Genomic DNA, 12,507 nt, shown 5'->3' on the forward strand with positions numbered 1-12,507 from the left:
GATGTGGCCAGGTTGCCTATCAGCAACAGGTGAGGGGAAACAGCACTCAGGGAGCCAAGCAGGAAATGGAACCAAAATAAGAGCGCTGAAAGGAAACAAACACCAACCAAGGAACCACAACCCGAAGTGAATGTGACAGATCGTCACAGCGAGGCCCTAATTACACCTGTAATTATTTATAATAAAGCATGTGGTCTGCCAAAAAACAAAAAGACAGAGAAGGAGGAATCATTGTTGCCAACGTAGTGATGTTGTCGCTAAATTTCAGACTGACAGATCCCTCTACTTTCTTTTTTCACAAAAAAAGCGACTAGCGACAAGCGAAAAAAGGAAGTTAATTGGAAGTTCTAAACATGTGTTTTACTTTTCTTGTTTTTGATTCACTCTTTGGGAGTAGGTCGTGGCCATTATGCAAATTTAACGACATAAGTACATCATGTGGAAGTAGTTTTAGACTTTAAATTTAATCTGCCAGTCTTTTATTTTGTTATACAAACTGTTTATATGTGGAAAAATGGTATGCATTACACACCAGCTGATTTATTATAAACTTGGACGCATTGAAATCGCCAAGTAAAATCGTTAATGCTAGTCAGTACCATGTCTATGGCAAGTAAATTAGTGTTGAGCTAGCGCATTTTGAAAAGTGGAGCCTTAGTGTACTTTTAAGCGCCTTCCTTTTCTTTTTTGGCATAGAAAAATGTAAGATTACCTTGAAGCAATCTGGTTGAGTCCACTCTGAATGCTTGACTGTTTGTATCCTGACCAAGTGCTTGCACCACTGTGAGTTTGCAACTGGACGTGACGTGCAACAAAGGTATCAAAACATGCCATTGTTTGATTCAATGTTAGCTATCAGTGAACTTTGGTTGCAAATTTGGTACCGGTGCATATCTGGAGCACATTATACTTTTTCATGCACCTCTCCTCTTGTCTCATTTTTTCACCTTCTTATGTCTCCCGTCTCTGCCTCAAGCTCTGTTGTTTTTACCCAGTCTTGCTCCTCTCTGCTGACTTGGCCGACATGTCCTGATGATGTAAATGAGCGTAATCCTTACAATAGCCCCAAGGCATAAGATCAAACAAAATCTTCTATCTTTTTTTATTTAATATCTATTTTTTGTCTTCCTGCAGATTCTAAGTAACAGGAAGGGGCTGCTACCAGAGCCCAACCTTGCTCAGCTGTTGACCAGTATGACAAATCCTGCAGCCTTGCAAATCCTCATGAGACCTTTTTACACTGGGAAAAGAGGAGGTGAGAGTCTTACATTGATGTTTCAGTGACATAAGTTTGTACAAATAAAACACAATTCCTATTGCTGGGATTTACATGACGTCACGTCCGGCTCATTGAATGTGCGTGGTGGTCACGCAGCATCTGTTCTCAATGAGTAATGGGTGCCATTTCACCTTTCTCGAAGAAAAATGTTGTGTGCTTGTGTTGTTTTCGGCTGTACGAACTGATCAAATCGAGAAAAGGATAAACCATGCTTCAGAGTTCCTCGAGAAGGGCGGAAAAGTGGAAGATTTTACAAAAGATGACAACAAAGGTAGCAGGCAGTCCAGTCCAACTTAGGGAGCACAGTCAAAGAACGCACAAATTTACCGTGACCAGTTCATTAAAGGCCTGTTTGATATATTTTTATTATACTTTACTTGTTTAGTATTTCCCTTTTAAGTATTATCTTAATATTATTTGTATTTTATTTTTAATAAACCGAAACACGAAAGTCAGAGTCACAGATGTCAGGGAAAATACTTTGACATCTCTCCTGTTGTTTATTTTGTAAACAAATGTGTCAGAGTACATATGACAACAAAACAAAACTCAAATATGGTGATGATTCAGTATTTGTTTGTTTGTTAAATGGATATGCAGTCACGGGTGTCGAGCTGTCACCTGCTAGTCTGTTTACTTAGACGCAAGATGCGTAGTTGAATCATGAAATGCAACCTTACCCGAGCAAAAACAATGCATATATATCTGGTATAGTCTTGATACCAATTTCCTTGACACAGCCACACACAAAGAAGTTGGAAACCTTCATGCTTTTTTCAGGTTTTGATCTGTTTTGTCATGTCAAATGACGACGGCATTATCACAAGATAGTTCAATATGTCTGGGAATTCCACTGCTAATCCTCGATATCTCGAGAATTTTTTGGGGGGTATAAAGTATAGGCATCTATTCCATTGCATAGTTGGATTTGTTGCTCGCGTCTGCATTTTGCAGGAAGCTCTAGAACCCTTGCATACTCAGATAATTTTCATGCTGCTTGCTGGACAACAGCCTTCTTGGCTTGGTTGACCACGGCTTGTTTTCACTTAGAGGAAGAAGTCGTGTGACAGAATACAAGCAATTAGTTCCACCAGGAGCGATAAACGCTGTTCTAAAAGTACCAGGCATAAGACATGGCTATTATTTTACGTACAATTAGCATCTTACGTCTACCACTTGCTCTCTGGTTTTAATGGCCAGTTTAATTTCTTTCAGGTTTTAGACTAACCTTTCTGGTAATTCACTTTTTTGATGGTTTTTAGGTACAGTAAAACTCCCTCCGTGCTTTTTAATTTAAACTATATATGTAATGTGTTGTGTTACACTAAATACGTATTAATTGTCTTCTATTTTTGTATGCTACCTGGTAGACATGTTCCAGTCAGGGTTTTGTGCTTCCAACCCCAATTTCGATTATCCATATCTGACCTCGCCAGATACCGTTCACATGTATTACTTAACTGTATTATTTTTAAATTAATTTATGGGTGAGAGCTATTGACAGTTCAACGATAATAATACAATAAATAAACTACTCCAGTCTTCTCTTTTATTACATGCAGTCATTTGAGAGGAAAAAAATAACTTAAATACAAGTAAATAACTAGTATCTAACTACTATCATTTAAATCCTTTGGTCTTGCCCTCTAAGTCCTTCTATGTCCAGGGAATTAATCAGTGAATTTTTATACACTAAAAATAAAAATATCAACCTAATCCCGCTAGTATCAATTATATAACTACCCTTGATATCGACACTACCAGTGTATGGATCAATCCACCCTCCCCTTCCATGTAGCCCGACCGCTACACACCAAGTTCCTCAGTTGTTGTTATATTATCCTCTCCCTAGACTCCTAATCTTCTTGTTATTTTCAACTGCTTACTTTTTGCTGTAACGTGGTTCCACCTACACTTCTTAAACTTTACCAAGCACTTACTGTATATGTTGTGCTGTTTCGAGCTAGTTTAGCGATCAGCATGTTTTGTCTGCTTTTGCTTGTTCTTACTCGGTGTTGAAACATGTCTAATCTCTTCCTCCAGTGATAATAGTACATGTAGGAAATGCAGTTTATTTTCAGTAATAGAAGATTATGTGGAGCCACTCCACACTGTGTATGGAGATACAAGGTTAGCTGCTAACTGCCTCTGTCAGCCAGGGGACCAAAAAGAGAAAAAGTGTTAGTCATCTGAGATCAGCTTCTGTGATCGCATAATCGGCATTTTCACGAAACTCGGCCAAGAATGACCATCCCTATTACCAAGAATTCATCCTACATGATCATTGTTAGTTGCATTTCTGAAATTACCAAATCTGTATATATTTGAACTACAGGAGAAATGTAGTTTAGTTAACCAAGTATGGTAGTACCTCAACTTACAACTCAAAAACATTTAACTCAAAACATTTGTATCTCAAATCGATGTTGCCTTCACACTCACGTTCTTCCTTCCCATGGTTGGAAAACAAAGTTATGTCCATGTCTCGCTATAACCTAATGCTAGCCAGTATGACAGGATGTTTCTGGCAGATCTTACTGGGTTCACTTTGGCCTCTGCGACACCAACTAATGACGGGGATGCTTGTGTGTTCAATTTTTGCTTGCAGTTAAAGGGGAACTTTCACCAAACCTATGCAAGCGTCAATATATACCTTGATGTTGCAGAAAAAAGACTATGTATTTTTTAAACCGATTTCCGAACTCTAAATGGGTGAATTTTGGCAACTTAAACGCCTTTCTGTTTATCGGTCTTTTAGCGATGACGTCAGAATGTGACGTCACCGGGGTAACACACCCGCCATATTCATTTTCACATTACAAACACCGGGTCTCAGCTCTGTTATTTTCCGTTTTTTCGACTATTTTTTGGAACCTTGGAGACATCATGCATCGTCGGTGTGTTGTTGGAGGGTGTAACAACACTAACAGGGAGGGATTCAAGTTGCACCACTGGCAAGAAATCTGCCGCCAGACCCCCATTGAATGTACCTAAGTGTCTTCACACATGACCGGCGATGCTAAGACAGACATGGCACAGAGATGTATGGATAACCTGCAGATGCATTTGCAACGATTAAGTCAACGAAATCACAAAGGTGAGTTTTGTTGATGTTGTTGACTCATGTGCTAATAAGACATATTTGGTCAAGGCATGACTGCCAGCTAATCGATGCTAACATGCTACGCTAATTGATGCTAACATGCTATTTACGCTAGCTGTATGTACATTTGAAACTAGATACCCACATTTAATGCGAAACAAACACTTACCAATCGACGGATTTAAGTTGCTCCAGTGTCACAAGATGCGAAAGTCCTGATCGTTTGGTCTGCACATTTTACCGGCGATGCTAATAAGGCAGCCATGCTATGGGCCATTTCATTAGGTACACCCACGCTATGGCCGAATAGCGTCAATAGCTATTCGCTCAATAGCTTCAATTTCTTCTTCAATTTCGTTTTCGCTATCTGCCTCCATACTCCGACCATCTGTTTCAATACATGCGTAATCTGTTGAATCGCTTAAGCCGCTGAAATACGAGTCTGAATCCGAGCGAATGTCGCTATTTCTTGCTGTGGTAACCACCATGTTGTTTGTATTGGCAGCCCTGTATGATGTCACAGGGAAATGGATAGTGGTTCCGAAGATAGCGAAAATAAGGCACTTTAAAGCTTTATTTAGGGATATTCCGGGACCGGTAAAAGTTTGAAAAAAACTTCAAAAAATACAACAAGCCACTGGGAACTGATTTTTATTGTTTTTAACCCTTTTGAAATTGTGATAATGTTCCCCTTTAACGCATAACAATTAGCTGAGAGACATAAAACTCTTATAATAAAACTTTTGCAATAAAAAAGGTTCTGTTCACACCATCATTGTTCAGCCAGATTTAAATCAGAACTGGAGTTTTAAAAGTCAACATGTTCTTAACAGCCTATTTGTGAAATGACTTGAGATCACAGAGCCAATAAAAAATGCATTGATAAAATGAAGGAAGGTTCACAAAGTACGAATGTTGGGTCCGCTCCTCCCAGTCTTTGCCAACAAGAGTCTTTAATAAACATAAAAGGTATGTTAAATGTTGATTTATCTTTTTCACCTCATCATTTATATATATTTTAAAGTGATGGATAAATGGCAGAGGGGTTAGTGCGTCTGCCTCACAATACGAAGGTCCTGGAGTCCTGGGTTCAAATCCAGGCTCGGGATCTTTCTGTGTGGAGTTTGCATGTTCTCCCCGTGAATGCGTGGGTTCCCTCCGGGTACTCCGGCTTCCTCCCACTTCCAAAGACATGCACCTGGGGATAGGTTGATTGGCAACACTAAATTGGCCCTAGTGTGTGAATGTGAGTGTGAATGTTGTCTGTCTATCTGTGTTGGCCCTGCAATGAGATGGCGACTTGTCCAGGGTGTACCCCGCCTTCCGCCCGATTGTAACTGAGATAGGCGCCAGCGCCCCCCGCCACCCCAAAAAGGGAATAAGCGGTAGAAAATGGATGGATGGATGGATGGATAAATGACCCCTGAGTGAGCGTTCGGCACAGTCTCTACCGGTATCGACTCTGCATTGATATGGTTTTAGTGTTTCCTAATGGTCATCCGCTATCAGCTGCAAAATTAATACTTGTTTGTTTTTGTTTATTCCGATTCTCATTAGCTGCTGCAATAGTAATAGCTATTATTAGCATGGCAGCGTAGCGCAGTGAGGGTTCCAGGTTCGATCCCCGCTTCCGCTTCCTACGTTGTGTCCTTGGGCAGGACACTTTACCCACCTCCTCCAAGTGCCACCCACACTGGTTTAAATGTAGCTTAAAGATGTAGATAAAGGTTTCATTATGTAAAGTGCTTTAAGTCTCTAGAAAAAAAACGCTATATAAATATAACTCACTTCACTAATTCACTGTTCTTCGTGGGTTCTAAAATTTACAAATTTGCTTTGATACATGTACAACATGGGCTGGGCGATATGGTTGAATACTGTTTCATAATATAAGTTTTTTACATTGGTCGATGTCGATAATATTTTTATGACCCATGGAAAAATTGTAGTCCCTGTTCTCTAGAAAAACTAGCGAGCTACTTGTTAAGCGAGACTAATCTGCTATAACTCTCATCAGTACCTCTCGCAGGCAGGGGGCCAGAGACAAGTACTCAACGCCAGAATATCTTCCTTGCTAGATTACAAGTCCTAGCTATATTTCTCTTTGTAATGTTTGATTGTCTCATCCTAGTGTCATTAGAGCCGATGTGTACAACTATGTTCGCGTAGCTCGTGGTGCGATTAACCTGTTGTATGTGTTTAGTAGGCCTGTTGCGAGTCAGCTCCCTAAGACTAGCTTCAATGTCAGGTGCTCTGGCCCCAGGAATAGACTTAATTATGGCTGGTTTACTAAACTGTATGTTACGGGTGATGGAGTCCCCTATGACTAAGGTGTGGTGAAGTGTAGGACAAGTTAATGGGCTAAATCCATAATGCGTCTCAACCGGTTCACCGTGGCCTGTAGGCAGCTTAGGGCTTCTCCAAGCTGGGCTAGTCACCTCGCTACAGTTAACGCTAGCAAATGTGTCCGCAGCGTCCAAAGTTACGAAATTACTCTAACTGGCGGACACGGTCCTCTAGTAGGGCCAACCTATCCATGAGAACGGTGCACGGAGAGGAGGGAGCCGTACTCATGTTTCTTATTTGAGTATGGAAATTAATTTAAGTTATGCAGTAAATATTGTTTAAATATTATTGGACCAAATTATTATTTGAAAGTTTTTGTTATATTTATCTTTCAGTCCTGCACTTAAGTTCCAATCTGTTGTTTCCGTAAATCCAAATAGGGAACGGACAAGGGTTGAAGAGAAAAGAGGAGCGACTGCGGTTTGTTTGAAAAAATATTTTCCTGTTTTATGGACCATTTCTCCAATTCTCATTTTTACCTTCTCTTTTCACTCCATGCGAATATATATATATATATATATATATATATATATATATATATATATATATATGTATGTATATATATATATATATATATATATATATATACATATATATATATATATATATATATATATATATATATATATATATATGTGTATATGTATGTGTGTGTATATATATATGTATATGTATGTGTGTGTATATATATATGTATATGTATGTGTGTGTATATATATATGTATATATATGTGTGTGTATATATATATGTATATATATGTGTGTGTATATATATATGTATATATATGTGTGTGTATATATATATGTATATATATGTGTGTGTGTATATATATATGTATATATATGTATGTATATATATATGTGTGTGTGTGTATGCATATGTATTAGGGCTGGGCGATATATCGCGGGTTTGTCTCTGTGCAATATAGATATCGTGATATTCGAGTATACGTTCTCACGCAGTTGCTTTTAGCTGCGGGCATTACACTCCAGGTTCTTCCCACTCCTTGTGTCTCCTTCTCACAGACAGTAAGCGCACCTTCTTACACACGTCACATACTGTCACGTCACGTCATATGTCACGTCATACGTCACATACACATACGCCCTCGCGGAGCAGAGAGGTAGCAGACTGGGTAACGTTAGCTGTGATGCTAGCGAAGCCCTGCGAGTGGTAATACGAGAGAAAGAAGGTGCTAATGAAGGAAGAATTAATTCCCAAGAAAAACAGCAGGGGGTCCATCGTCTGCCGGTGGTTCGGCTTCAAGAAAGAATATGTCGAATAGACAACTTTAATTTGTCAAGTGTGGGGCACAAGCGTTGATACCAAAACTAGCATTACTGCTAATATGTAACATCATTTGAAAAGTCACCTGCTAATAACTGTTTAATAAATACAGTTTTGGTCAATTGACTTATGAGATGCGATGCAAGTGTAAGCCACTGTGACACTATTGTTCTATTTTATTACTTTTTATAAATGTCTAATGATAATGTCCATTAGGGATTTTCGCTGAAATTATAACTAATATTGATACTGTTGTTGATAATATTCATTTTTGTTTCACTACTTTTGGTTTGTTCTGTGTCGTGTTTGTGTCTCCTTTCAATTGCTCTGTTTATTGCAGTTCTGAGTTTTGCTGGGTCAGGTTTGGTTTTGGAATTAGAGTGCATTGTTATGGCATTGCTGCGTATTGTTTTGTTAAATTGATAAAAAAAATAGAAAAAAAAAAATAGATTTTTTTTAAAATGGTAATCGTTTCTAAATCGCACAACGTGAGAATCGCGATTCGTATTCGAATCGATTTTTTCCCACACCCCTAATACATATGTATATATATTTGTATGTATGTATATATAAATGTATGTGTATATGTATGTATGTGTATATATATATGTATGTATGTATGTATGCGTGTGTGTGTGTGTGTGTGTGTGTGTGTGTGTATGTATATGTATGCATATGTTTGTATATGTGTGTTTATATATACATATACATACAATAAATGTATATATGTATATTATATATGTGTATATACATACATATATTTGTATAAATATAGATATACATACAATAAATGTATATATATACATATTATATATGTGTATGTACATAAATATATTTGTATAAATATAGATATATTTATGTATATATATTTATACAGGTGTGTGTGTGTGTGTGTATATACATATTTTTATATATATATGTATATATTCATCCATTTTCTAAAGTTAATTATTTGCAAAAAATAAAGTTTATCAGTATGTTGTCTTTGTAGCATATTCAACTGAATATGGGTTGAAAATTATTTGCAAATCATTGTATTCCGTTTATATTTACATCTAACACAATTTCCCAACTCATATGGAAACGGGGTTTCTTTGTATATGTATATATATGTATGTATGTGTATATATATATATATATACTGTGTATATATATATATATACTGTGTATATATATATATTGTGTGTGTGTTTGTATATATATATACATATATATATATATATATATATATATATATATATACAAAAAATATATAGCAAAAAGTAATATTGTTATTCTTGTGTAAATATAATGCTTTCTTTTTCTTGGTTTCATTTATATCGATGTCGATGAATAAACCGGCTAAGGACTTCATTTAATTTGAGCTGTCACTTGAAGTCAAACGGCACAACAGCTGTATCGGTCACATGTTTTTTTCTTAAATGCACACTGTATCACTCCTTGTGTTTCATAATGCATCAATACTTCAGTTTTGTTTGATCCATCACTAGTATTTAACATTGTTTCCTGCTTGTGAAATTACAATTATACTCTCTGAATTGTATTTTGTGCTAAAATTTCCTGGGTTTCCGTATCGATCAATTGGATTTGCCTTATTTCTCATGGAAAAGAAATGTGTACGATTTGGTTTCCGTCTTACCTTTTTTTAAATACATATTAATACCAAAAACTGAGGTATCAGAAAAAGAGTGCATGATCACAACTGCACAATATTTACAAATCTCAGGGGTCTCAGAATGGTAATTAAATCCTGTTGAGAATCAAACTAGTGGACCTTCAAGGGTTTTTGTCAAACAACAACTTTAACACACTAATTAAACTCATAAAAAGTCTCATAAGGATTGATTGTGTTGTGCATCGCAGCGCTGTTGAAAAGAATTCCCTTATCATTGCATAAATGACAGGCTTGAACCTAAAAGCAGGATTTTAAATGAGCACACGCTATGTGAAGAAAATATCATGGTGGAGGTTTTTCTCTACTTCTTATTTGAGCAGTGGGTTTGCTTCAAGAGGCTAGGAAGATAATCAAAGGCCCAGTGCAGGGTCTGCTCGCCCTGTGGAGGGCTTCGATATTTGATTAATACTTAATCAGATATTAACATGAAATTGCGTGACATTAGCGGGACAAATGAGAACAGGAAGATGAGAAGATGATGATGATGATGATGATGATGGTGGGGGAGCTCTCTTTGGGGAAGAGCACGCGCAATTAAAGTCTAAAATTAGGCCCTGATTAAATGTTAAACTTGCTCTACCTATTCTGGAGGAAGACACTATTAGTTTGAAGCATATTATATTTATTATGAGTTGGCCTTGTGGTTCACTAGAGATGGGTACCTTTCACATTTGAAACGAGCAATTGGTATCTTGGAATCGATACAGGTACCCATTTTTGGTACTTTTGTGTGTTCATGTGTTAATACATTTTATAGGTTAATAATAAAATCTCACTTTTTATATAACAGTGACAGATTATGATAACTTTTTATTCTCATTTGCAAGTATTATGTACTACACTTCTGCATGCAGCTGCAATTCCTAGACATTAGTTGTAAATTGTAGTGTGACTTTGGTGTGTTGCCCAGCGAGGAAATAGTCTTTGCCATTAAGATTTGCAAGTCTAGTCATATGTTTTCCTCTACAAAGTGTTTTTACTGTAAGTGTTGTGTTTATTACACACCAGCTGTTTGATTGTAACGTGCTTCTTAGTTTTAGTTTTGACTTGTTGAAATGGCCCTGTAAAATCACTAATGCTAATCAGTAGCATGTCTATGGCAAATCCAATGTAAATTAGCATCGGGCTAGCATACTTTGAAAAGTGCTGTTTGAGTGCTTGTTTGCCCGGCAAGTGTTTGAGCCGGATGTGACTTCAAAGGCAATAAAGTACTTGAAATATGGTACCGTTTGATTTTCCGTAGTACCGATGGAATTCAGCCAGTACCTATGGTTCACAGGACTAGAGGACATCCTTCATGTCACTCATCAAGGAAGGAAGGACAAATAACAGAATTGTCTAAGCATTACTTCATTATGATACAGCTGCATCAAAATAACTTTCTTAAGATGATAAAAATGTTTACATCTAACGGATGTTTGCTCTTTAGGCAAATATGGCCGTCACACCAATCTGCCATTCCTCCGACCTCCTCTCACCACCGCTCTTCTTACGTTTGGAAGAGCACATCAGGTCTCAACCTCATCAGCCTCAGTGTGCTTGTTTATTGTGTGAGTTTTAGTTTGTGTGCGTTAAAATATGGGCCATCTTTTCCCTTTGCAGAGAGCCATGCTCGGAAATGGACTACTTCTACAGAACCTCCTGCACATGCAGCTCGCTCAGCAGCAGCTCTTACACATTAAGGACAAGTGCATCAGCAGCGTAAGACACCTGTGTGTACGCTATATGTCTGTGCTTGTCACAAAGCTTTCTTTTTCATCTCACACATTCAAAATCAATGAGAACATTTTGAGTTTTCATCTGCAAGTTTTTGACACATCACTTCTATTAATCTACTAGTTGATTTATTGTTAATAGTATCTGCTTACTTTCTGCTGTAACATGGTTCCATCTACACTTCTTAATAGAAAAAAAAGAAAAGTACAGTATTCCCGTGTTGCTAATATTTCTGGTAACCTTTCTTGGCAGCATGAAAAGAACAAAATGTTAACACTTTCCTAGTAAGACGCTGTACATCCCAGAGAGCCATCGTACAAACAACCATCCATTCATTTTCAACTGCTTTAGCGGTTGAGAGTTGCAAATCAATCATAGGGCACAGGTCCTCCTGAGAACTAGCATCCTCCGCAGTATATTTTTGTATGACGTCTTTTTTAATCTATAACTATGACAAAAAGCAAATGCCCACTGCAGAAGACTAGTTCACGGGAGAATATGACGACCAACGTCCACACTCATATTCAGATTGATGAGCAATTTGAGTATTTTTTGGACTGTGCGAGGAAGCCTTTCTACTTTTCTTTTAGTGAGTAGAAGATTGATTGTGTTGCTGTTTTGTTTTCATCCCTGCCAGGCTTTACAGATGATATCATTTTTTTTATAATTTGACTTTCCCTTTTTCACTTCCTCAGGCCCCCAGCCTGCTGGGAGACCCGGCGAGGTTGCTGGTGCAGAAAACATTACCTCTGCGGCCTCCAGGCCTGGTAGCACTTGGCAAAGGCCTCCTGGGAGACTCCCCCTCAGGTCAGCGCGCCACACAACTCTGTGTATTTACTACAAATTAATTAAAATGTGTCGCATAAGATACATCTTTTTTGTCGGTTTATTGATATTCTTGACTTCAATGCTGTGTAACTTTTAAATTGACTCACTTAGTAACAACAGTTTTTATGTTTAAGGTTTTATCACCATACTTTTCAACATTTGCATTTAAAAATAAATGAAATGACAGTGTTGAAGGGGAACTGCACTTTTTGGGGAATTGTGTCAATATATTTTTTTAATGCATTCTGAATATTGATAAATGCAATCAAAAG

At 37.5% G+C, this 12,507-nt stretch overlaps 1 protein-coding gene across 1 annotated transcript in view; it reads left to right on the forward strand.

Annotated features, from left to right (window-relative positions):
- raver2 (ribonucleoprotein, PTB-binding 2) overlaps positions 1–12,507 on the forward strand; it is a 154,794-nt gene that overhangs the window by 120,212 nt on the left and 22,075 nt on the right. The window contains exons 6-9 of the mRNA XM_061883699.1: positions 1,135–1,255; positions 11,121–11,203; positions 11,294–11,392; positions 12,103–12,214. Of these exons, the coding sequence (XP_061739683.1) occupies positions 1,135–1,255; positions 11,121–11,203; positions 11,294–11,392; positions 12,103–12,214 (415 nt within the window). The remainder of the gene's footprint in view (positions 1–1,134; positions 1,256–11,120; positions 11,204–11,293; positions 11,393–12,102; positions 12,215–12,507) is intronic.

The sequence above is a fragment of the Nerophis ophidion genome, linkage group LG22 (genome assembly GCF_033978795.1).
Source record: "Nerophis ophidion isolate RoL-2023_Sa linkage group LG22, RoL_Noph_v1.0, whole genome shotgun sequence".
Lineage (NCBI taxonomy): Eukaryota > Metazoa > Chordata > Actinopteri > Syngnathiformes > Syngnathidae > Nerophis > Nerophis ophidion.